Raw genomic sequence first — 26,476 nt, 5'->3', positions numbered from 1 at the left:
AATTATCAACGTGGTGGCCAGTGTGGTTGTTTTGCTTGTTTTTGGAATATAAGTAACCCTCTTTTTCTTTGTCCCAGGTATTCTGCTGAATAACTGTCCTGAAAACCTTTCTTTATCAAATTCACATGCTCCATTCTTTTCCAAATGTGTCTGCTGTAGCATAGCTATTAACATTCTACATTTTTTAATATAGTTCACTGCTCTTTCTTTTTTGTGTGTAAATGTGAGACCATTTACATTTAAACATAAAATAGAACGTGCCATTGCCATTATGTTAAAGCTTTATTATTCCCACCTTTTATATGTATCAGCTTTTTTGTTAAGTGTCTAGTTCCAGCTTTTGTGTTATATGCATATACTAATGTTTGGCAGGTTCATCTTTTATACAGTTGTTTCTTGTTATATCCATTCGAGCCGATGTCACATCTTACAAAACTTTTTGTTTTATTGACAGCCCTCAAAAAAACAACAACCCCCCCACCCCCTAATACACCCCTAAATACTAACATACAAAACTATGTATATCTTCAAATATTAAAGTTTTACCCTCTTAATAGGAACAGTTGTCCAAGACCTCACCTTGGAGGACGCAGACATTTGTGCAGTCATGGAGACCTGGTTCAAGGCTGTGGAGAGCACTCCAGCCATAATGGGTTATACCTCCTTCCACATGTTCAGACCACAAACTGAAGGCAACAAAACTAAAGGAGATGGTGCATTAATATTCATCAAGGGTAAATACACCTCCAGATTGGTCAAACAATATGATGCCCTAGAGATACTTCAGGTGCAATTAACTGTTGGTAGGGCACCTATTCAAGTCATTGTCAGCTGCAGAACCCCATCCATGAATCAGGACACCCACTCTGCCTATTTGGATCAACTTTAGTCCATCAAGATACATCCTAACACCATAGTTTTGGGTGACTTTAACTACCCTAGCATTGACTGGGTGAATTACTAGTGCTCAAACACACCTGCCCAAAGGTTCCTGTACTTTGTCAGCTCCAATGCCCTAGACCAGCTGTTTGACACCCCCATCTGGGGCTCCAACATCCTGGATCTGGTGCTTATAAATATGTGAAACCATTGTAGCTTCCCCACTGTGAGTTCATCTGTGGTGAGATCTGACCACAAATCAGTCTCATTTGAGGTAACTATCACACCTTCTCCTAGCAGCAACTAGACTAAAAAGCTTCTACAAAGCAGATTATAACCTCTTACAGGATGATATAAATAGCTTCATTGCACCTCTCCCCTCAGACGGAACCAGTAACTATGCTAGCTATACTCCAATGTCCTATACAAGCACCTGTATAACTGCATTGACTCGGCAGTACCTGTTAGGACCTGCCTGGTTGACAACCACCATTAACAGACTTTACAATAAAAGGAAGAAACTACTATCCAAGAGTAAGAAGGAGTGAACTCTAAAATGGAGACACTCCCTCCTCAGCTTAAATAAGCAAGTACAACTTCTTGTGAAGTCTTCCAAGGCATCCATGTTAGCTTCCTCAACCAAGGCCTACCATAAGTCATTCCTTAGTTAGATCCATAACCTAATAGGTAAGGGTCAGATTTGTGCCGAACTGGTAATTAATGGTAACACATACACTGAGCTGGTGGACATAGCTAACCTGCTTACCAAAAGGTTCAGTGAAAACTTCACTGCCCTGTCCCTGCCACACATACTTCATGACATCCCTACCACCTATCCCCTACCTTGTATCTCTAAAGAGCAGGTCGTAAATGCCCTCTCTAAGGCCAAAAACACAGTATCAATGGGACCTGACAACATCCCATGCTGTGTCTGTCCTACATGGGCTCAAACAAGAATTAGTATTGTAATTGGCTGCTCTTTTCAGTCACAGTCTAAGTACTGGCTTCATCCCAGCTGAATGGAAAACAACCACCATTATCCCCCTGCACAAATGTGTTGCTTCTACTGACTCCAGCAACTACAAATCTATTAGCCTGACTAGCTTTAGCTGCAAGGCCATGGAGAGAGTCGTCATGGACCTTATCAACAAAGATATAGGTAATCTCCAAACAATAGATCCTACCCAGTTTGGATTTGTCAAGGAGAGATCATGCTTGTTAATCCTGGTGGGCTTCTTTGAGATAGTCACAAGGACCCTGGAAGAGGGAAATCTGTGCATACAGCTTACCTAGACTTGACCAAGGCATTTGACACTATCCCTCACAAGCATTATTGACAAACTCTCACAGCTAGACATCAACCTTTATATTGTAAGGTGGGTTGTGAACTGGCTCTCTGATAGAACCCATACAATTAAAATAGGGGAATCAACCTCTAACAGCAGACCTGTTACCAGTGGTGTTCCACAGGGATCAGTCCTGGGAACTCTACTGTTTGTAATGTATTCCTCCGAAGTACAAGCTAAAACCAAGGGACTGTGGCTGACAAAGTTTGCTTATGACTGCAAGCTGGGTGTAGTCATAGAATCTCCAAACGATGTCAACATCCATCAAGAAGGTCTTACGCAAACAAATGATTGGTGCTCAAACTCAATGCAAAAAATGTATTATCATCCTTTTGGCAAAAGCAATGTTGCCGAAAATTACCACATCAATGGCAATACCCTAAGTATGCACTCAGTGGTGAGAGATCTGGGGACTCAGTTTGAGAGCAACCTTGCCTTTGATCACTATGTCTCCAGAATGGTAAGAAGGGCATTATATATGGCTCATCTCATAAATAAGGGCATTGCCTTGAGAAAAAGTCAAGTTATCACCTCCTTGTACTCTTCACTCATTAGGCCAATAATTTAGTACAATGCCCCTTTTGGCATGTAGCTTTCAAAGCACCTGCAGCAACTGGAGAGATCACAAGGGTTCCTCACAAAAAAAATTCAAGGTCCTCAGCAGTTATCCTATGTTAATCATCTGAAATCACTGTCACTTTATTCTGTTTCATACAGACTACTTAGAGGTGATCTCTGCCTTGCATATACCTCCCAGAGGTTACCACACCTTTGGAATAGACACCCACTTCACATCAAACAGAGCACCTCATTGGCCTTCTTCAAACACAATCTGGATGATTGAATAGGTAACCATAAATTCACCCTGGGGGTTCCAACTGTGTCAGTCTTGGACAAGGGCAGTAGGTGCTGATCATGGTATAACAAGGGTAAAATTTGGCTAGGCTTGTAAGGGCCTTTGGGCCATTAGCTTAGTAACTTCCTATGATTGTTTAGGTTCATAGGTTCATAGGTGTGTACTAGGCTAATGGCCCTGGAGTCTATATAAGCCTAGCCCAAGAAGATTCCCTGGCATCATGCCACCCAAAGTTAGTTCCCAGTGCCCCTGTCAAGCAAGGCCACTGAAGCGATCCCCAGGGTGAACTTCCTATTGCCCATCCACTTGTCAAGATTTTTCAAAGAGGGCCAGTGAAGTGCTCTGCTTGATGTGAATGGGAAGTTTGTTCCAGAGTATGGGAAGTCTCTGGGTTAGGAACCTGTCCCTCCAGCATGTTCTGTTTATTGTGGTAATGACGTTTAGGTCCCTGGAGCGTGTGGCACGGAGGGATTGGGATTTCTTTAGGCATAGCATATCTAGCAGCTCTAGGTTAGACATGGCTTTGTAGGTCAAGCAGAGATCGCCTCTAAGTAGGCGATGAGATAGAGTATAGCTGGAATTTTTTGAGTCTGTCTATATAGGGCATGTGTCTAAGGCCTAAGATCCTCTTAGTGAGGTACTTTTGGGGCCTTTCCAGTTGTTGTAGGTGTCTAGTGAGGTACATACCAAATGAGGCATTGTATTCTATAATAGGTCTAATGACAGACGAGTATAGAGGGACTATGATCTCTTTCTCCCTGGATGAGAAACCTTTTGTAATGAGATGTGCCACATAGAAGGACTTTCTGACTACAGTGTCAATGTGGTTACCAAAGGAGAGGTTGCTGTCAACCTGTGTCCCCAGGTCTCTTATCACATCTTCGGTGTTTAGTGGACTACCGCTTATGTGGTAGTTCATGGGCACCGAATTTTTCCCAAGGGGAATGACAATGCACTTTTTGACATTGAGCTTAACGCCATGGTTCTGGCACAAGTCATTGGTGTCAGTGAGGCCTTTCTGTAGAATGTCTACATCATTATAAGACTGACAGCCACTTTTATAGACTTGGATTAACCTAAAAGGAAGGTTATCCATGCTAAGATGCATGGTACAGCCTGTGCTTCTTCTGAGTACTGTCTGGTTTTGTCTTATTTTTATTACTCTCCTGGATTGGGAAAACACTTGAATGCTTTCAGGAAAACATTAATTCCTAACCACTGAAGGAAGGAAGCATTTTGTTTTTATTGCTGTTTATCAGATTGTCTCCATAAAGACATGAGAACCAGATACAAATCTGCTTCTATAAGCACTCATTTGTTTGCTAGGGGAAAACCTTTTAATGTGATGTTGTCCTGTCTTACCTTCATTCTTAGCGGGTTGGGTTTGGAACCGATCCTCAGTTCTAACTCGGCCTTATACAAAAGCTTGAGGTCTTCCACTAGCTCATGGCTAAAATCCTATTCCATCATGCACTAGGAGAGCTCCCCAGATCTCATTTGACACTAAACAAGATTGGGTGTTCTTCCTACTGGCTCTGGCTAAGTAGATTTTACTTCTACATATTTTGAAAAATTGTTAGCTATTTCAAACTGTTTTATTCTAGTTAATATTTACTAAGTGAATTGTTTGCTTTTGTTCTTCTTCTGAGTTGTTATTGCTGTTGGCCATCATTTTTCCGTAAGGCCTTTCTTCCCCTATCCTGGCTTTAAACTTAACTCTTAGATGCCTGTTTTAATTAGAGGGCTTTCCTTCCCTTTTTTCTATATTCCTCCTTTAACTATATAGGCTGGTTCATTTAAATTAGAGAGCTGCCTTAGCCCATTTAACTTAGAGGGCTTTTCCCTTTGTTTTCCTCCTTAAATTCCTCAAGGCTAGCTTGTTTAAATTAGAGGACTGCCTTTGCCCATTTAAATTAGAGGGCCTTTCCCTTGGTGTTTTTGGCATGATTGTTGTTCTTATTGTAAAAAAAAAGTAGTAGTAGTAGATTATATATAGTTATATTTTTTCTTTAGTTTGTTAGCTGCTTTCCTGTTGTTGTTGCTGATTAGTATAATGTCTTTAAAGGACTCCAAGGAAGCTAAACCCTCTGGGTTTAAAAAAAATGTGTCAAGTGTAGTCAAAAAATATCTCTTACTGACGGACATACCATTTGTGTGTACTGTCTTGGAGCGGTTCACCTCCAAGAGTCCTGGGCCATCTGTAACTCTTTTAGCCACAGGGTATTATTAGAAAGAAAAAACAAACTCATTCTGAGAGGCTTGTTGAAGGCCCCTTTTTCTGAAGCAATCGAAGAAGGTCAGGGTCCTTCAGAGTCAGACAAGTCAGGGAAGAGGTCCTCATCTTCAAGTCCTCAGTTGAAGCCATCTAAAAATATTACCAAAAGTTGCATCTTTGGACCTGAAGGCTGTCTGGCCTGAAAAGCCTTCTACCTTAGCTCCTTCAATTTCAGTGCCATTGGAATTTCATTTGCAGAGCTGAACCCCTGAATTGGAACCAGTATCTCCCACTTTAAGGACTCCATTGTTGCATTCTTCCAAATCTCCTGCTACCTCCACTCTATCTTTCAGGAGCCTGTTCAATGATGATGTGGATTGTGTGGTGCAGAGGCTGTTAAGCTTAGCTTAGGCTTAGGCTTAGGTTTGTACTAAGCTAACTGCCCTTGCAAGCCATTTTAAGCCTAGCTAATTATCCCTTGTGAGACTCAAACTCTGCACCTTGTATTTGTAAGGCAAACACCTTAACCATTAGGCCACCCTTCCAAAATAAAGAACATTGGCGCTTGCCAAACTGTTGTTGGATCCAACCCAGAGGACTTTGGAACCAACCAAACCTACCCTTTCACTGTTGAGTCCTCCTCCAATCTGATCTTGGACCTCAGAGCCAATGTCCAGAACTGATTGTAGTGGAACCATCGGAACAGAGACATATCACGGGATCTTTGGGTCCGATTTTTGCTCTGACGCCCTTGGTTCTATCTGAACTCTTGGTCTAGGAGACAGCACTCACCAGTTGGGTCTGGGGAGGGGACTCAGATCAGACAGCTGTCGGATCTGAACTTGCCTCTTAGGATGTCGGCTTGGGTGAGCTCGGCTCCTACCTCAGCCTTGGAGCCAACCCCCTTGGTTCTGGGGATTCCCTCTTGTTCTTTGGAGCTGGGAGTTTCCTCAAACCAGGGTTTGGGGGGGTTTGAGGTGATGTGGAGAGTGCTGTCTCCACAGGCAGGTCCACTCTCAAGTCGAGACATTCTTCCTCCAAAGGCACCGGTGTCTGTTTCAGTACTACTGCATCCACAGACACATGGAGACCCTAGGCCTCAGGATGCCCCATTGAGTGACCCCCTCTCTTCCGAAACCTCTCCAGAATACCCTTCTGAGGTGATCCCTCAGAAGAGGCTATGTAAGAGGAAGCATTTAGACTCCCCAGAGGAGTCTATCACATCAGATGCAGATCTTGATGATTTGGAAGGGTCCCCATGGTCACCCTCTGAGGATGTCTGGTTCACGGACATCCTGTAAATACTAAAACAAAGAGGCAGCTGGAAGTCCATCAACCCTTCTGAGGAGGAGTCTGTATACCTGAAGGCCTTTGGGTCTCACCCTTCTGCTACCTGGGTGTCTCTGCCTTTCGATGAACTGATAGACATAGTTTGTTGAAAAGCGTGGGAGTCTCCAGATTCAGTGGAACCTGTTCCTCAGAGGCCAAACAAATTCATCACATCACCAACAGACAAAAATTTTCTAACCAAACGAGTCACAGTAGATGCTATGGTGGTGGTGGCAGCCACCAAAAAGGAACTCTGAGAGACATCCTCTTCTGTCCATCTGCTGAACAAAGGGTCTTGTAGTACAATGGACAGATATGGAAAGTGCAGCTTTTCTTCAGTGACTTTTGCCCTTAGATCACTGAATTATCTGACTCACTTTACTAGACTTCAGAGAGATCTCCTGAAAGAGCTAGGATATACCCTCCAAGGTTCAGTAGCTGAAGGGGTATCAGAGAAGGTTTCCTCTCATCTCTACACCTTAAACTCAGTGGTCAACTCCTCTATGAGGCTCACTTCTTAATGTAGCAGATGGAGCAAACAGGGCAGCAGGTTTAGGAATTTCCCTAAGGAGATATTCCTGGATGTGCTTGTGTTACTTTGTGGAGCCCTTTAAATCTTCTTTTGTGAATGCTTCTTTCGATAGGTCGTCTTTATTTGGGCCAAAAGTCAAAGACACACTAATCAGTTGTGAACAAGAAGGGAAGACTCTCTCTGCTGTTGGAGTCCATTTTTCCGTACCTACCAGACATTATCCAAAGGGTCAAAAAGGAGGAAATATGTGGTTTTGAAAATCCCAGAGAGCTTTCCAGGACACACGTGGTGATTCTTCCCCCAGGGGCAGAGGGGGAAGTACTAATGGAAGACACTGACCATGCAGCAGAGGGGGTCCGCAAAACCAGGGTGACATGGAATTATTCCTTGGTAAGCCCTTTCAATGCTCCTGAAAGGAGATCCGCCTGTCCATCTCTGGAGGCAGTCAGGGGCCACTTCTCTTTGTACCCAGAAGTCTGGCCAACAGTAACAAAAGACAAGTGGGTACAAAGCATCGTATTCAGAGGTTACTCCATGCCCTTTTCTTTCCCTGTCCCAAACATAAAAAACATCCTGGACATTCCACCCAATTAAAGGGAACAGGCAACTCTAGAAATACAAAAGTTGCTAGACAAAAGAGTCATCCAAACAGTACCAGCAGAACAAATATGATCTGGAACTTACTCAAGGGTCTTTTAGTTCCAAAGAAAACAGGGGACTGGAAACCCACCCTGGATCTCAGCAAATTAAACAAATCAGTAAGAAAGTCAAAGTTCCGGACAGTAACACTGCAGTCAATACTTCCTTTTCTGGGAAAAGATGATTGGATGTGCTCTATAAATCTCCAGGATGCATACTACTACATAAAAATGGACATGCAGACCAGAAGTCATTTGTACTTTTGACTGGGAGACAATTACTACCAGTTCTGAGCTCTGCCCTTTGGCCTCACTATAGCCCCCAGAGTGTTCAAGTGTATGGCAGTAGTAGTGGTTCACTTGAGATGCCTAGGATTCTGAGTGTTTCTGTACCTAGATGAGTGGCTCCTAACCACCACCACTGAGCATCTTCTATCGAAAGCGAGAGACACCACCTTGGATCTCTGCTCTCACCTAGGAATCACATTAAACTATGAAAAATCGTGTCTATATTACATAATTGAACTTCTAAAAGTTCGAATGTCATATGATCGACACCATATGATCAAACTTTTAAAAATTTGAAAATTTAATAATAAATAAATAAATAAATAAACCAAAGAAAAAAACCTACCTGAATGGTTTAAACAGGGGGCAAGCCCCCTTGCACTGTCCACACCCCCCACTCTTTAAATATACCAACTCTGACATCATACTACAGTGCAGAAAAGGGAAATCTTCCCATTCTGCACTGTACAGAGATCTCCGCTGAAACATTCAAACTTTTAAAAGTTTGATCATATGGTGTCGACCATATGACGTTCGAACTTTTAAAAGTTTGACAACATGACCCCTGATAAATCTGCCTTGTTGCCATCTCCACATATTGTTTTTATAGGAGCAGATCTAGATACAACAAAAATAATGGCAAAACTTCCCTCCGAAAGGGTTCAAGTCCTACAACATCAGGTCCTAAACCTACTTTCCAAGAAAAAAGTACAAGCAAGAACAGTCCTGAAAGTCTTGGGAACCACTGTAGCAGCAATAAGTCTGATTCCATTAGCACATCTACACATGAGAATTCTACAGTGACTACTGTTCACTTAGTGGTCCATGCAGGAACTACCCATGTCCCACCAAATTTCGATAATGGAATCTTGTAAGAAAGACCTTCGTTGGTGGCTTTACTCCACTCATGTGACATTAGGTCGACCCTTTGTTCTTCTCCAGCCATTAGCCACAGTGGCCACAGAACTCTTCTCAGATAGGGTGGAGAGGGGCATTATCTGGGAAGGACAGTCCAAGGCATTGGCAGGATCATGAGGCCCATCAATGTCCTAGAGATGAGAGTGGTGCTTTTAGCATTGCAAGCATTCTGGGACTCTCTTCTGCTAGGAACTATTATGTTACAGACAGACATGTCAGTTGTGTGGTACATAAACAAACAAGGAGGAACCAGATCTAACCCCTTTTGTCAGGAGTCCCTGAGAGTATGGCAGTATGCAACCTCCTCCCAGTGCTTTCTGGTAGCAATGTACATCCTGGGGAAATCCAGCGTGATATCAGACAAACTTAGCAGAGCTATTTTAATGCCTCATGAGTGGTCCCTAAAACAGGAAGTGGTGGAAAAGATTTTCCACAAATGGGGCACCTTGCTGTGTCCTTTTTGCCACATCCATAAACATCAAATGCAGCAACTACTTTGCCCTGATCCCCCTCTGGGGGAGTCACCAAGGGATGCACTGGTCCATGATTGTCCTTCGGGTCTCCTCTACACCTTTCCGTCGATACCCAAAGTTCTTCAGAAAGCTAGTTGCTTGGGAAGGAACTTGATACTCGTTGCCCCATGCTGGCCTCATCAAATCTGGTTCCCCTTCCTTTGGTCTCATCTCCAGGAGGAGCCGTGGATTCTGGACCCAGTTCCAGACCTCCTGACTCCTGCATCAGGGATGCTGCACCCCTCCTTTCAAAGCCTCAAATTGACAGCTTGGCTGCTCTGATTCCAACCATACCCAGGCTCCCTAACCTTTTTCTGTCAGTAAAACATATCCTGATCTCGTCTCATAAGGCTTCAACGAGGAAGTTATATAGAAGTAAATGGAAAAGATGTTCTTCATGGGCTTTGAATAATCACATTGATCCCTTCTCTGTCCCAATAGCTAGCACAGCTATTTAATAAAGGTGCAGCTGCAGCTACTATTCGAGTTCAGATAGTAGCCATATCTAACTTCCATTTGGGTAAATCAGGCCCCAATGTGATGTCCCACAGACTTTACAAAGCCTTTCTTAAAGGTACTCTTTTTATTAAAACCACCTATTAAAGATCCTCCAGCACCATGGGACTTGAATTTTGTCTTATCCTGTTTGATTCTTCCCCCTTTCGAGCCTGCATCATCCTGCAATCTCAAGTATTTGACTTGGAAAACAATTCTTTTGATAGCTATTACTTCTGCTAGAAGAGTTTCAGAGCTGCAATCATTGTCAATAAAGCCCCCCTACATGCCTTTCCACAAAGACAAAGTATCCCTATGAACAAACCCATCCTTTCTACCCAAAGTAAGCTCAGAATCTAACTTGAACCAATCCATAGAATTACCAGTTTTTTTCCCCAAATATGACAACAAGGCAGAATATTAGGACAAAGGACTTAAGAAAATCTGACCAATTATTTGCATCCTTTTCAGACTCAAAGAAAGGTGCTCCTGTATCTAAAGTCACACTTTCAAAATGGCTTTCAGATTGTATTACCTTTGCTTACCAATCTCAAAACAAAGAACTTTACCATAAAATAAAAGGTCATTCTACAGGAGCCATTGTAACCTCTTCTGCCTTTTGGGTGAGACTACCTATTAATACCATTTGTGCTGCAGCAACATTGGCAAGGTCTCATACCTTTATCACTCATTACAGAGTTGATTTGATCTCGAGGAACAGGGCCTCCTTTGGGTCCACTGTTCTGAAGAATATTCTCCCTTGATCCACCCAAGAAAGATGGTGCTAGGGACGCTGTACCAACCTGCTAAGAGTGAAGGCGAGAATGGGCAACATCACATAAAGAATTTATGTACTCACCATAACGTTCCATGTGTGTGGTCCATCTCACCTTCATTCTTACATCCCACACTCCATCCCCCAGCCCTTTGCTCCTGGAAGACCAAGACGATGCAATTGTCTATTAATGTACTCTTTGATTGCTCTATAAGGTATTCAGTGACTTTTATTTAGCTATATCTGCAAACAAGATCTGGGGGGCTCTCCTAGTGCATGATGGGATAGGGTTTTAGCCATGAGCTAGTGGAAGACCTCAAGCTATTGTATAAGGCCAAGTCAGAACCGAGTATTGGTTCTGAACCCAACCTGCTAAGAATGAAGGTGAGATGGACAACACAAATGGAACATTGTGGTGACTACATAACTTGTTTTTATATTCAATGATGTGAAGTTGTTAAATCTCACCGTTTATTCTCACTGATGGGTTCGGAGCCGATCCTCGGCTCCGACACGGCTGATAACAAAGCTCAAGGTTTGCCAGTAGCTAGAGACCAAGCCCCTTATCCCATGATGCACTGCTGGAATTACCTCAGATCTAGTTTGCCACGGCACAGATCTCTGTGTTCCAGATAGCTCGGACCAATTTTATTGGATAGATTCGTCTATTTTCAAGTTTTAAAAACGTTTTTCTTGACTTTCTTGTTAGGATACTTTATATATATATATATATATATATATATATATATATATATATATATATTCTACATAGTTTTAGACTTAGATATCTCTTTAAATTGTGATGTCATACTAATTGTCCTAGTATTTAACCAAGCATCAGTTGTAGTGATGTGGTCTGATGAAGCAACATTAAGTTGTAAAAGCGCTTACCGTTTGTCTTCTGCAATAAAGTACAGTGACTGATTTCCAGTGTGTAACTTTGGTGCCTTAATTTACTTTTGCTGTTTAAAATAGAGATGTCTGATGAGAAAGAGAAGCCACATCCTAAATCTGGCTTCAAAAAATGTCCGGATTGTGGACAAAAAATGTCAGTCACTGACGGGCACATTCAGTGTGTTTATTGTCTGGGGGCATTACACCTCCAAGACTCTTGTAGCATCTGTCACTCCTTCTCTTCCAGGGTTCTTTTAGAGAGAAGGAGGAAATTGGTGGATAGGGGTTTACTTCAGCACCCCTTCTCAGAAACACTGGGTGACCAGGATGGTGCTACTAAATCCTTAAAGTCATCCAAGTCTTCAGGTGACTCCAAAGCATCGAAAAAGGCTAAATAAATGGAGGGTCATTGGTTCCACTGCCCGCGGAACTGAGTGTCCCTTCTGTTCAGAGCCAGCTCACAGCTTTGGAGCCGGTTTCTGAGATTCCCTCATCTCCTCTGCTCCAATCAGTACCCTCGGTGCACTCCTCGAAGTCTTCTGTCAGCCTCTCAGATCTGGATATGGACCGGTTGGTGCAGAAGCTTTTACGGGCACCAGGCCTTGCCAAATTGTTGTTGGCTCTGACTCCTTCGTCAGAACCAAAGACCATTAACCCAGACTTGACTGCTCCTCCGCCGAGCCATACTAGACTTTCAGAGCCGGAGGAGCCCGACCTGATGGTTGTTGAGCCTGTGGAGCCGAGACCTGCTCCAGTGTTATCGGTTCCATCTACTCGGACGTCCTCGGTGCCGACCGGGGACTCTAGGAGCCGACACTCTCCTGTTCAGTCCAGAGAGGATAGTCATACCGATTTGTTGGTGCCGACTCTTCCTCTAGGGGCTTCGGCTCGGATGAGCTCGGCTCCCACCTCAGGCTCTGAGCCCATGACCTCAGTGTGGGAGGATCGGACGGTCCCTTCGGCTCCGTCTTTCCCTTCTCATCAGAGCCATGGTGAGTTCGATGCCATGAGGAGAGTCCTGTCTCCAAAGACATCATCAGCATCAGGTCTGGCTTCCTCCTCCCTTCAAGCGCCTGTGTCCGCTCCTGCTTCTACCGGTCAACCCAAGCGTAGAGACCCTGAGCCTCAAGTAGCCTCACAGGGTGCCCCCTGCTCTTCTGAGACCTCCCCAGATGCCCCCACTGAGGAGGTACCCAGGAAGAGATTGTGCAAGAGGAGGCACTTGGACTCCCCACAGGAGTCTTTGATATCTGACACTGACTTGGATGAGTCAGAAGGGTCCCCTCGATCCCCCTCTGAGGATATCTCCTTTGCGGAGATATTAGAGATCCTTAATCAGTGGGGCAGTTGGCAGTCCAAAAGCCCTACTGAAGATGAGCCAGTGCTCTTGCAGGCTTTTGGTTCTCAACCTTCCACCTCTTGGGTGTCTCCGCCTTACGATGAGCTCATGGAGCTGATCTCTCATAAGGGATGGGAGTCTCCGGAGGCCATGGAACCTGTCCCTCAGAAGCCAAATAAGTTCATCTCTGCCCCAGTGGACAAAGCTTTTTTGACACAGGGAGTGCCTGTTGATGCCATGGTGGTGGCGGCAGCCACCAAAAAGGAAATGTCTGAGACGTCCTCATCTATCCATTCTCCTAACAGAGATTCCAGGATCATGGATAGATATGGGAAAAGCATGTTTAGTTCAGCAACTTTTTCCCTTCGATCACTGAACTATTTAACCCATTTTACAAGATTACAAAGAGATCTTCTGAAAGAGCTAGGAGATGCTCTCCAGGGTACGGTAGCTGCAGGGGTTGCCGACAAAGTTAACACCCAGCTCACTACCCTAAGCTCAATTGTGAACTCGTCCGTGTGTCTCATATCTTACGCAGCTGATGGTTTGAGTAGAGCTGCTAGTTCAGGCATTGCCCTGCATAGACAAGCCTGGATGCGTCACTGTTCCTTTGCGGAGCCTTTCAAGTCTTCCTTTATCAACACCCCATTTGATGGCTCATCCCTATTTGGGCCCAAGGTAAAGGAAACTCTAACCAGGTGTGAGCAGGAAGGCAAGACTCTATCTGCCGTTGGAGTCCATTTTTCTACCCCTATTTGGCCCTATCCCAAGGGCCCTAAGAGCGGAAAGATGTGGTTCCAAAAAGCACAGGGAGCCTTTCAGGACACACGTGGAGAAACCCCCTCTAGAGGCAGAGGAGGGGGTTATAATGGAAGACGCTGCCCGCACAGCAGTGGGAGGGGGTCCACAACAGCAGGGTGACAGAGGCCAGTTTTGTGGTCAGCCCTACCAGCACTCCTGAAAGGAGACCCGGCTGTCCGGCTCTGGAGGCAGTCGGGGATCGCTTATCTTTGTACCCAGATGCCTGGCTAAGCATAACATCCAATACCGGGGTACAAAGCATCATTTCCAGAGGGTATTTTGTACTGTTCTCTTCCCCTCCTACTCCTGTCAACAGAATCCCGGATGTTCCACCCAGTCTCAGGGAACAAGCAACTATAGATGTCCGCAAGTTGCTAGAAAAAAGAGTCATCCAGCCAGTCCCAGCAGACCAAACTGGATTTGGAACTTACTCAAGATTCTTTTTGGTTCCAAAGAAAACAGGGGACTGGAGACCTATCTTGGACCTCAGCAGACTCGACCAGTTTGTAAAAAAAGAGAAGTTCTGAATGGTCACACTTCAGGCCATTCTTCCCTTTCTAGGGAAGGGTGATTGGATTTGCTCCATCGATCTCAAGGACGCGTACTACCACATAAAAATGGACAGAAACTCCAGAGATCACCTGCATTTCTGGCTGGGAGCCAATCACTACCAGTTTCGAGCCCTGCCCTTTGGTCTCACTACAGCCCCCAGAGTGTTCACCAAATGCATGGCAGTGGTCACGGCTCACCTGAGGTGTCTAGGATTCCAGGTGTTTCCATTTCTAGACGATTGGCTCCTCACTGCTACCACCAGACATCAATTGATTCAGGCAACACAATCTACTCTGACACTCTGCCAGCACTTAGGCATTACAGTCAACTTTGAAAAGTCTGCCTTGTCGCCATTGCAGCATACCATCTTTATAGGAGCAGAGTTAGATTCCTCAACCACCACTCTACGTCTTCGAGTCGAAAGGGTCTCACTTCTTTGCCAGCACATCAACTCATTGGTGTCGAAGAACAGAGCTACAGCCACAGAGGTCTTAAGGTACTAGGTTTGATGGTGGCAGCAGTTCTAGCCATTCCACTCGCAAGGATGCATATGCAAATTCTTCAATGGCTCCTGTTCGCTCAATGGTCTTACCAGAAATTGCCAATGAACCATATGATTCTCATCACAAACTCTTGCAAGAGGGACCATCGGTGTTGGTTGACGTCTCTTCATGTCACAATAGGAAGACCCTTGGTGCTCCCCCCCCAGTAGCCACTGTGACCATGGACGCTTCCCTGATAGAGTGGGGAGGGCATTTTCAGGGAAAGACTGCCCAAGGCACATGGACGGATCAAGAGTCACATCTGCATGTCAATGTTCTGGAGTTGAGAGCAGTACTTCTGGTGTTGCAGTACTTTCAGGACTCTCTTCCTCTAGGGACAATGGCAATTCAGACAGACAACATGTCAGTGGTCTGGTATTTGAACAAACAGGGAGAATCAAGTCTTATCCCCTTTGTCAAGAAGCCCTCAGGGTATGGCAATGGGCTGTGTCATCCCAGCATTTTCTGCTAGCAATGCACATCCCGGGAAAATCCAATGTGATAGCAGACAAGCTGAGCAGGGCAATCCTGTTGCCTCATGAGTAGTCTCTCAACCAACACATTGCAGACATGATTTTCCGCAAATGGGGCCAGCCTTGCTGCGACCTCTTTGCCAGTCACAACAATACCAAATGCAGAAGCTGCTTTGCCCTAATACCACCTCCGGGACATCCCCCGAGAGACGCACTCATACACGATTGGCCTCTCGGTCTCCTATATGCATTTCCTCCAATTCCATTGATGCCCAGGTTTAAAGTCACTGGGAAGGACTGTTATCCTTCTAGCCCCCCCCATTGGCCTCGACAGATTTCGTTCCCTTTTCTTCACCATCATCTGCTGGAGGATCCATGGATCCTGGACCCAGTTCCAGACCTCCTGACACAGCCGTCAGGGGACCTCCATCCTTCATTGCAGTCTCTAAAGCTGACTGCTTGGCTGATCCACTTCCCCAAATAGCCAGGCTTCATTCACTCTCAGATGACACAAGACAAATTCTATTGTCTTCTCATAAGCCATCCACCAGAAAACTATATCGCAGTAAGTGGAAAAGGTTCTTCATTTGGGCCAGTTTACAAAAAAATTGACCATTTCCGAGCTCCTTTGTCGTCCATTTTAGAGTTTTTGACAATGATTTTTAAGGAAGGAGCAGCAGCTGCCACAGTTTGGGTTCAGTTAGCCACCATATCTAATTTCCACCTTGGATTGGATAGGTTAAATATTATGGCCCATAAGTTATCTAAGGTTTTTCTCAAAGGTGTTTTTCACATGAGACCTCCTGTCAGAATCCCTTATTCTCCGTGGAATTTGAATTTTATACTTTCTCAAATAATTCTTCCCCCCTTCGAACTAGCATCACTGTGTGATCTCAAATTTCCTGGAAAACTATTTTTTTAGTGGCCATTACTTCTGCCCGCAGAGTGTCAGAACTTCAAGCGTTATCTATCAGACCTCCTTATATGATTTTCCATGCTGATAGAGTATCTCTCAGAACAAACCCCTCCTTTTTGTCTAAAGTCTGTTCTGAGTCTAATATCAATCAGGTCATTGAGTTGCCAGTCTTTTTTTCCCAACCATTCCAACAAATTAGAATACATGCTGCACAAACTTGACATGCACAGACAGCTCAGATTTTATCTTGATAGAACTAAGGATATTAGAAAATCAGATCAACTCTTTGTTTCGGAGGCCAGAAAATGTAGACCAGTGGATAAAACAACCCTTTCAAAATGGTTATCGGATTGTATCTCATTTGTTCATGCAACTGCTAACATACCCTTGCCTCACAAAGTAAAGGCTCATTCAACCAGAGCCGTTTCTACGTCTTCTGCTTTTCAAGATAAATTGCCCCTTGATAACATTTGTGCTGCAGCCACTTGGTCTAAGCCTCATACCTTTATCACTCATTACAAAGTAGATAAGGCTTCCAGGGACAGGTCTTCTTTTGGTTCTATGGTCCTAAAAAATGTACTGCCATGAGCCACCCAGGATTGCGGGTGCTAGGGACGTTACCCATCAGTGAGAATAAACAGCGAGATTTAACAACTTCACATAAAGAAGTTATGTACTCACCATAGCGTTCCATGGCTGACAATTGATCTAGAGGCTAGTATCATCTTGGTTGTTCAATACTTCTTCCTTCTTGGGGTGTGCACCCCTTACAGGGGTATATAGATATATATATATATATATATATATATATATATATATATGTTTATATATATGTATACGCACACACAAACACACACACACACACACATACACACACACACACACACACACACAGACGCAGCAAACAAGATCTGAAGTAATTCCAGCAGTGCATCATGGGATAAGAGGCTTTGTCTCGAGCTACTGGCAATCCTTGAGCTTTGCTATCGGCCGTGTGGGAGCCGAGGATCGGCTCTGAACTCATCAGTGAGAATAAAGGTGAGATAAACAATTCACATGGAACATTATGGTGAGTTCATAACTTCTTTTTCTTTTTTATTTATTTGTTTTCTCTTAAAACGTGTTACTTGATCAAGCCAAAGGCTTTAATCAAGTCATTCCCCTACCAGACTTTTCTTCTTCTTTTTTTTTTTTTTTTTTTTTTTTTACATTGCAGTGCCTACATTTCTTAAAACTAAACAACTGAACAAGGTGGAAGAAAGGAGGAGTAAAAAAGAAAAAAAAACCTGTTCACTCCTTCAGTACTCCGTTTATTTCAGCTCTGAGTACATTTGACTTATTTTTTCCTCAAGGTTACTGGAAGTCATGTCTTGCACCATAGCTGGACCTTGCACTACCTTTTGCTGAATCGCTGCAGATTTCTTCCCAGTCAGTGTTTTTTCCACACTTTTTGTGATTGATTTTCATTCAGGTTTTCTGAATTTCTTTTTTGCTGGCATCCAGGCAATATACTTGCCAGTTACTGAAATTTACCAAAAAAATATGAGTTTACTGGCTCTTCTGAGTTTCTGTTTTCATACTGGAAGAGTGGAAATTAAGCTGTTACTCAGTGTGCAACCATCTTTGAGGCCCCTTCATCCCATATAACTTTATGCTACTCCAAGTGATCTAATGAACATAATACAGTTGTTTAAGTAAATGTACCATAACAATAGATGATCAAAGAGATCACTGTTGCTCTATTAACACCCTCCCTTCATTCTTAGGTGTATAGGTATGTTTATTTATTTACTTGGCTTTGCTGCTTTCTCCATTATTCTTTACATATGTTGCCTGGAGGGAATATTTCTAGTGTTTTCAGCAGTATTGGTTGTTTCCATTGCCCTGTTATTAGCTAGTGGATTTCAGAGTGATTTAGAAGAGATTAAAGATAAACATCTTAAATGTTCATCATATCATATACAGTGTTTTCTGGTGGTCCATGTTACCGTCATGTGTTCAGGTTAATGGTTGTTTGTAAATAATTTGCAAGGAACTGATAATGCAAAGTACAATGTAATAGAATGTGGAACAGCTAAATGAAATTAATTTTAATATATTTATGAAATTGATATATGAGAGTTGATAGTTTTTATTTTTTTTCTTTCAGAGATTATCACTTTGAAACCATCCACCACATCTGTACTGCAACTCCTAGCCATGTACTGCCTACTGAACTACATTTTGCCTCCAGAATGTACTTTACTTCCAACCATAAAAACACAGCATGCAGCAAAATGTACCATACTGTAGCAGAGTTACTGTGTCAGAAAGAAGTGTTTCATGAAAATGTCTCTTCAGAGGAGCACTGTGAAGTCAATAGGTACATTTTTTTTCTAAATAAAATGCAGTGTACTGTATATCAATACTAAACTGTTTTATGAAAGAATTATTTTTCTTGACTTTGGCATGTTGGTACTTGACATTAGTTATCATCTGAGTATTTCAGTTAAGCACTTTTAACATAAGTTTAACGTCACAAATTAGGAAATACAGTGCAGGTATATTTTTGCAGTTCAAAATGTGTCATGTTCTTTTTTTTCTATCAGTACGTTTTTGTCATTGCATCATCTTGCACATCACAGATCAGCTCCATGGTACAGAGTAATAAAGCTCTAAGTGTAACCCAGATAGACAGGGTTTGATTATGAGCCCTGGCACTGGAGGCACTGACAAGGGAAGTGAGACAAATGATAGGGCAGTGCTCCGTTTCCTTTCTAAATGAGGAAAGAGTGGAGGTTGTGCTGGGAGGTATGAGACTTTTGCATTACAGGCTGTAATACCAGAAGGCTGGTTAACTTCATAGTGGCTGATATGGAAGATGGGACCCTAGGCAGGTGGTGATGAGTGGCTGCACAGGTGTGTTGTAGTCTCAGATGGGACTTTTGCCTCATAGTGTCTTATTGCTCAATCTCAGGTACAGCAAACTTGGTGTATCGAGAGCATAAAGCCACATGTAGAAACACACTGCAGCTCACAGTTTGACAGTTCCCATCAGCATGACTCCTGCCCATACCTGTCACTGTTCAGAATTTTGGAGAAGGTCTAGATTTTTGCCAAATCTTTTTAGTTTGTTTTTGATAAATGAATTAATTTCTGGCAAATCATTAAGGATTGAAATCACAAAATAATGACATGTTTGAGTTCAAGACTTCATATCCTGCAGAAAATGCATGCTAAAGCAACATGTATTAGCAACTTTCTAAGTTAATTAGAGCAGTATTTTAAATATTTCCCTGCATCCCCCCCCCCTCATTTTGTCTTTTTGTCTCTATCCAAAATTCTTGTGCTAAGAGGTTGAAAGGTGTACTCTCACCCCTTGAGACAGAGAATGAATGAGCTGTTCGGGCCACTGAGGTGAGAGCTGTTAATCAGCAAGGATGGTCTGTAAAAAAAGTCTTCCATATTACAGCATATAAGAAGACATCACTGGATATATTTTAATCTGTTTGATAAAATGTTACATTTTTATTTTTAGTACTTTATGCAGAATCATGTACTCGAAGATTATTGCATAAAAAGGGATATGTATCTCAGTTGGGCTTACCTCTGTTTGTATTTGTGTTTTTTAACCAGGGTAAAACAGAGAACTATGTGGACTGTTTTTGGACTCCACTTGGAAGAACTGCCCTGGTTAATGAATTTCAAATAATATAAATACGTATATTTGTTTCTCCTGTCATGTTTTTCTGACAACTTTGTTTTGTCTTAAACTCAACCAGCTTTAAAATAGTGATCTAGAAATATATATTTATTTTTTTAATTGGCCGTGGTGGTGCAGAGGTTAGCGTTGTCACCTAACAGCAAGAGGCTCTCCGGTTTGATTCTCGGCTGGAGTTCCTTCTGTGTGGACTCTGCATGTCCTCACTGTAATTGACTGAACGTTAAAAGACATGCAAGTAGGTGCGTGAGTGTGTGTGTGTGCCTCCTCTGAAGGCTGGGTGCCAGGCTGGCAACTCAGCACCATAAAAATCCACTGCCAGTCATAAGCGGACCGGTGATACAGCTGTGGCAACCCTAACTGGGAAAAGCCGAAAGACACTTAGGATCTTGGCTGGAGTTAAACTAACTTCTAAACAAATGCAATGCACTATAGATTGCTTATTTCTGAATAGTCTCTTAGATCACTATAAGGTAGACTAAGCGGTAGCTTTTATCGAAGTCTGTGGCACTGGAGAGATTGCTCAAAACTTTTATATGAGGGAAGTTCTAATGTCAAGCTTTTCATTATGGCAAATTTTATCAAGCAGAAAAATACTGGACTATACTGAGAATTTTCTGCAAACTTGTTATACCAATGACTGTCATACAGATTTAATCCCTGCACTAGATTAAGCTAAAAACTATTTTAATTAAGCTGGGATCCCTCCAAATTCTGAGTGCTGGGATTAGTAATATTGCTATAATAAGTCTTCCTGTGTTTTATACTAGTTCTGTTTGTGAATCATGCCACTTTAAATAAAAAAATATATAATTAAATTATTATTTTGTCTTGTATTCTCTGGGCTTCCATTTTCCCACCAACAGCTGTTCATCTTACAACTTTTTTTTGTAAAGGCACACTGCAAACATTTCACATTTGAAGTCAGTTACTGACCTTCTCACTATGTGTTTTGTAACAATGCATTCGTTTGTTTTCCCCGTCTTTCATTATTAAGAAATTCACAAACCCTTGAATGACTGTGTGGTTGTCTGACCAGAGTGCTCATAACACCTAAAGACTGAAAGTATCCCTGCCACTGTTAGACATTTTTAAGACCCTAATGAATGATGCAACTGCTCAAGCATGTGAACTCGAAGCACCTAAAACCAGAAAAACAGTTCTAGTACTAAATATTGTCCAAAACACTGAGAAATCTTCACACATCGCTTCTGCTAATGTAGGAACATGCAATATCAGTACAGCTTCCAACACAGTAGCTCAGCAAAGCTCTGTCTTACTAAGCAACCATCCAGTATGCATCCAAGGATGACAGAGTAACAAAGTAGAATACCTTTTGAAGTTGTATTCTAGCTTGGTTAAACATTACCAGAGAGCATCTTACTTATTGTCTATCTAAGGGGATCCTCTGACCACTGCAACTGTCTGGCTAGCCAGTGTAAAATAAAATGAGTGAGGAAGTTCTTGGCTTTATGTGGAAAAATGGGGTAAATGTTTTGCTTTCTGTCATGTTTGCTGTCATGTTACATTCATCATATTTTTTCTTGGTGTTTTGTTGTTTTTCCTAGCAAGTAATATCCATGTGTACTCTCATTTTCCTTCAAGCCTTTCAGTATAACATAACCCCCCCCATCTCACCATCCAGTGTACAAAGGTCTTTCCATCCATGAACAGCTGGTGTTTTTTTCCCTAAGATCCACATAGTGTTGTTCTTATCTGAGCTATATGTGTAACTTACCTATAAGTTTAATAAATGGTTCTGAAATCAGTAATGGGTTTCACAGGAGAAACAGCGGGATTTCTTGTCATCCCTTATTTTTTATTTATTTATTTAGTCTTTTAAGAATTTTGTTAAATGTCTCTGCTAAATTCTAGCTGCCTTCTGTACATTTCTGTGAGGTTAACATTTTGCTGACAGATTGGCACAGCTGTCAAGTCCATCTTTGAAGGGGACCTGGGGAAAAAAAAGAGACAAAAAAACTTTTCAAAATAGTAAAACAAGCTTTCAATATATAATGCATTAAAATGCAGCATGTAAAGAAAAACATATTCAAAATTAACAAGATTTTGGACAAAGCCATAAGTAGTAACAGAAAGTTAAGCACTGAGCAAAACAGTTAAGTGCAGTGCACAAGTTAAGCGATTACAATGCAGAAACAGTTAGAAATTATAAATTACAGTAAGTGCTTATGAGGAAGTTGGAGAAGTTCATAGTTCATAGCTAAGTACTAACTTATGGCCCTTGCATGCCATTTTAAGCCTAATTAGATTTCCCTTCATAGGTGTGTGTGACAAACATTATATCTTGTGTCCGTGAGGTAAAAGCCTTAACCATTATGCCAACCCCAACCCCACAGAATAATGAAGTACAACTCATACTTTGCAGTGTTAATTAATTACTAACAGTAAACAGGAAATGGAGACTATGGACACAATCATAGTCATTTCTCTTAAGTGCAGCGAGAATTTGCACTAGCTGTGCTTGTTCACAGCTTCAAAGTGATTCATACACACAGCAGCTGCACCTAAGAGTAACAGGTATACAAATCGAGCATTAATTAAACGCAAATAAGGATTGCGTAAACATTTTACAGCAATCTTATGCAAATGAGGTACCTTTCCTGACTTTTTGCTATTCATAGTTACTTTACTATGAGCATCAGCACCATGTTCATAAGCCTTAGAAAAAGCCAAGTTGTGCCTTTTCTATCTTTTTTTCAGTTAGTAAAGTTGTTTCCTTTAGCTAATAGCTTGGCTGTCTGCAATTAATAAGTGTTATGGACTGTAGTAACTGCAGTACATAATGTTAGCTTTCCACACTGCATGATTGTAGTTGCTGCACTTGTCAGAGTATTAGTTTGCACATCACCCCTGATAAATCCAGCAGCATCCTTATCAGCGTCAAATGTGGAAGGACCATTTGCACTAAGTGTTAGATAAAGTGATATGCCACGTATCTACTTTGTAATTGGACCTTTTATTGTTTAAAAAAAATGCTCCTCCTTCTGACCCTGTAGTGTGATTTTTAAAGGCCAGTGTTGTTATTTGTAATGGTAAAAGATTGTTCAAACAACCAGAGCTGTGGTGTCACAGGCATTGAAGTAATGAAAGTATTTGAAAAAAGCCATAAAATATCCAAGTCAATGTCCACACAATGATATTATTAAATATTAAGCGTTTTCATTAGTAATAACTTCCCAGAATTCTTAAGAATAAAAAAAAAACATTTATAAGCCATATATTCTTATATCTATTAAACAAGTCATGTGACTACTATACAACCAATCTGTTTCTAATTAATTATGTTATGCTTCCTTTAAAAGATACCGTGGACTTAATAAATTGACTTCTATTTGTAGTATATGTCTGCCTCATAAAATATTTGCCAGTATAATTCTTTCTCTAATAATGATTTATTCCAATCACCACTCATATCCTTTTTGATATTTTCTCCAAAATAAAAATACAAATGTATTAAAATGTTCATAATTAGTGCTATATTTTGCCCAAACATAAGCCATATCTTTTTCTTTTTATTGCATAGTTATGGTGGTGAATTCTGTATGTTAGAATCTGTTCTGTCTTGCCTATTTAAAATGCAGGGTCAGAAGTAAGTACAGGCTGCTACATAAGTAAGACACATTTTATTGCAGTCATAATGTCAACCACTGTAATGTATCATATTACTATAACAAAACAAAAATAATTTACTGCAACTAGTAATTTTGCAATGCTTACATGTTACATATATAAACATACCCATTATTGCCTATGATTACATAATTGTTTCAGGTTAAAGCCAGTTTTATAAGTATAGCAAGGTTTATTACCTACCTTGATTTAGAAACCATCTCACAGTGCAAGAATTTGCAAATTGGTCAAAAGTTGAAAGGTATGCGTAATGCTTATGTGTGAAGTACTCTTTGTCACTTTAAGATGTGCCAAAGTTATTAAATCTATATCTGTGACTGTTTCCTGTTAGGGTGTATTATTGAGTAGGGTAATGAATGTAATGCATTACTCCAAATTATTTCCTGATTACTGTCAATGTTTACAGTGTAACTTGTCAGCAGGAAACATCTTCTCCCACACACATAGCAGTGAAAATGGTGCCATATATTTTCCCAGTCATTTATGAGGTATGTAAGTAAAGAGACGTTTCCCAAACATGTGGTTCTCATCATGACTAAAGTTGTTTTACCAGTGTGTTGTTCCCTGTTGCAGCACCATTTTGTAATCTGCAAGCACATATTGGGCCAAAGTTAAACTAGTCTTCCACACATTTCTCCTAAACCATTTCATTCATGCAAGTTCATAACAAAAAGTAGGGAAATGTAACAAATGAAGAACGACATTTTCCTGTGCTTTGGCAATTGTTAAATGAAGAGTTATAAACACTTAAAATGGGTATACTATGGGTCCAGTTGGACTTTCCCTGTAAGAAAACAAGAATAAATAAATAAATTAAATCAATAAGTAAATAAACAACTGATCCCTCCTACAGTGTGACATTGTGTAGGTTGACGTACTTCAAATCATTTTTATGTTACTGTTTATCTTTTCTCTATCCATTGTCAGTATAAATTTTGACCAGAAAGCCCCTTAACATATGCATAGAGCAGTGAAAATGGCACCTTACATGTTCCCAGTATTGTCATTTATAAGCCCATACAACAGTGACGTCTCACCAATAAAGTAATTTTGTCAATATATTTTATATACTTTTATTTTTTGTTTCTGTCCATTTTATGTTCCTTTTTCCACAGGTCCAGAGTTCTTCAGGCACCACAACTATGTGCATTCCAGGCCAAAAAATGTTCACCACCTCCATTTACCTGCCCGGGGATGTCTTCACAGGGTTGGGGTGGTAGCCACAGCTCTGTGGGCCACAACACTACATGGTAACCTAGAAAGCTGCCAACATCATGAGTTTTGGGATCTGATAGAGGGCAGCAGTTGAGTGGTTGGTGCAGAGACACCACTGACCCATATAAGACTTCCTTCAGTGGGTATGAGACTAGCTGACCTGGTTGGCTGTGACCAATGAACCACCTGAGGCCTCCACCGCCCAATCCCACAACACCAGGACCCCCTCTGCAGCTCTGTAATGGGGGTAATAACTGAGGTCCTCCAGACCAAGGTGGGTCCTCTGCTCCACACCTTGTCAACTCTCACCCTTTTGTGTCTGTCTGCAATCTGTATGCCTTGTGTCATCCACCAGTGTAAGCCCAGAGTAGTGTTCCTGTCTTGTCTGCCTTTTATGTTGTGTTTAGTCCTTAACTCTTCCCTAACCCTCTGTCATACACCCTCTTTTCTTCTCTGCTTGGCTTTGTTCCAAGTCGGACTTTCTGGTAAACAAATGTTAAATAAATAAAAATAAATAAATGTATCCCTTGTCTTGTCTTCTCTTCCTCATTTCTAGATTTTCTATCCTCCCTTAAATGGCTTTCTGGTCACAATTTATAGTGTCATTGGGTAGAGGAAAGATAAACAGTAACATAAAAATGATTTGAAGTCCATCAACCTACATAATGCCACACTGTAAGAGGGATTAGTTATTTATTTACTGATTTATTTAGTTATTCTTGGTTATTAAAAAATGCAGTCAAGGTATCCATACTAAATAATACCTTATAACTTTTTAAGCTTACCTTTAAATATCTGTACTGAGTGCTGCTTTCCTCAGTTAATTGCCAATTGTATATTCAGGCTTGTGCAGGTTCACAGTTGCTTATTATCTAAAAAAATAGCTGCAGGAAATCATGACTTTACACTTTTGCAATTTCTATTTCATATAACTATACTAGTTTTAATCAATTTTACAGTTTTTTAGACAGGCAAAACTGTTTTGGGCTTTTCTGCGCAGACTTCACTTTTTCATAGCCATCACCATTTGCTGGCATTCATTATTGAACACATTAGCATAAAGTCACAGTGGCACATTTCTCTGAGTACCTTTGTGTGTATATGATTTGTTGTGTGTATATGATTTCTGGCACTATGAATACCACACTATATTGCTAATAGTGTATAAGAAAAAAATATAATCAGGAAGAACAGTGAGAAAAGTAAGCGCAGTGTTAAGACTGTGACTAAGTATAATTAATGATACTGCATTTGGGACATGCACTTGTGAGGTTCAGATGGTTTCCATAGCATCCATATCATTTAGACCATTCTTGCTCTGGTCCAGATTTAATTATATTATAAAATGCTTTAGTTTGGTGATGTTAAGAAGAACTAAGTAGAGATTTGGGAGGTTTGGTGACATTTTGACATCATACTCAGTGAAATAGTTTGTATTTTCTTACTTTATATATCAGCAGTGCCAAATTTAGGTGCCTATTTCACTAGCTACTGTTACTGTAAGATGCTAGCCTCAGACCAAGCCTTTCAAGCAACATATGAACCCTTCTCAATAGCATTACAAACACAGACTTGGACATACACTGATTTGCATTTAAAGTTGGGAACTG

General features: G+C 41.5%; 1 protein-coding gene across 1 annotated transcript in view; it reads left to right on the top strand.

The window, feature by feature from the left end:
• Positions 1–26,476, top strand: part of LOC122803869 — a 1,036,817-nt gene that overhangs the window by 497,788 nt on the left and 512,553 nt on the right. The window contains exon 6 of the mRNA XM_044073549.1: positions 18,450–18,662. Within this exon, the coding sequence (XP_043929484.1) occupies positions 18,450–18,662 (213 nt within the window). The remainder of the gene's footprint in view (positions 1–18,449; positions 18,663–26,476) is intronic.

The sequence above is a fragment of the Protopterus annectens genome, chromosome 6.part0 (assembly GCF_019279795.1).
Source record: "Protopterus annectens isolate FY-2018-M chromosome 6.part0, PAN1.0, whole genome shotgun sequence".
NCBI lineage: Eukaryota > Metazoa > Chordata > Ceratodontiformes > Protopteridae > Protopterus > Protopterus annectens.
Note: the sequence above shows the minus strand (reverse complement) of the source record. Positions and strands in the feature narration are given on the sequence as shown.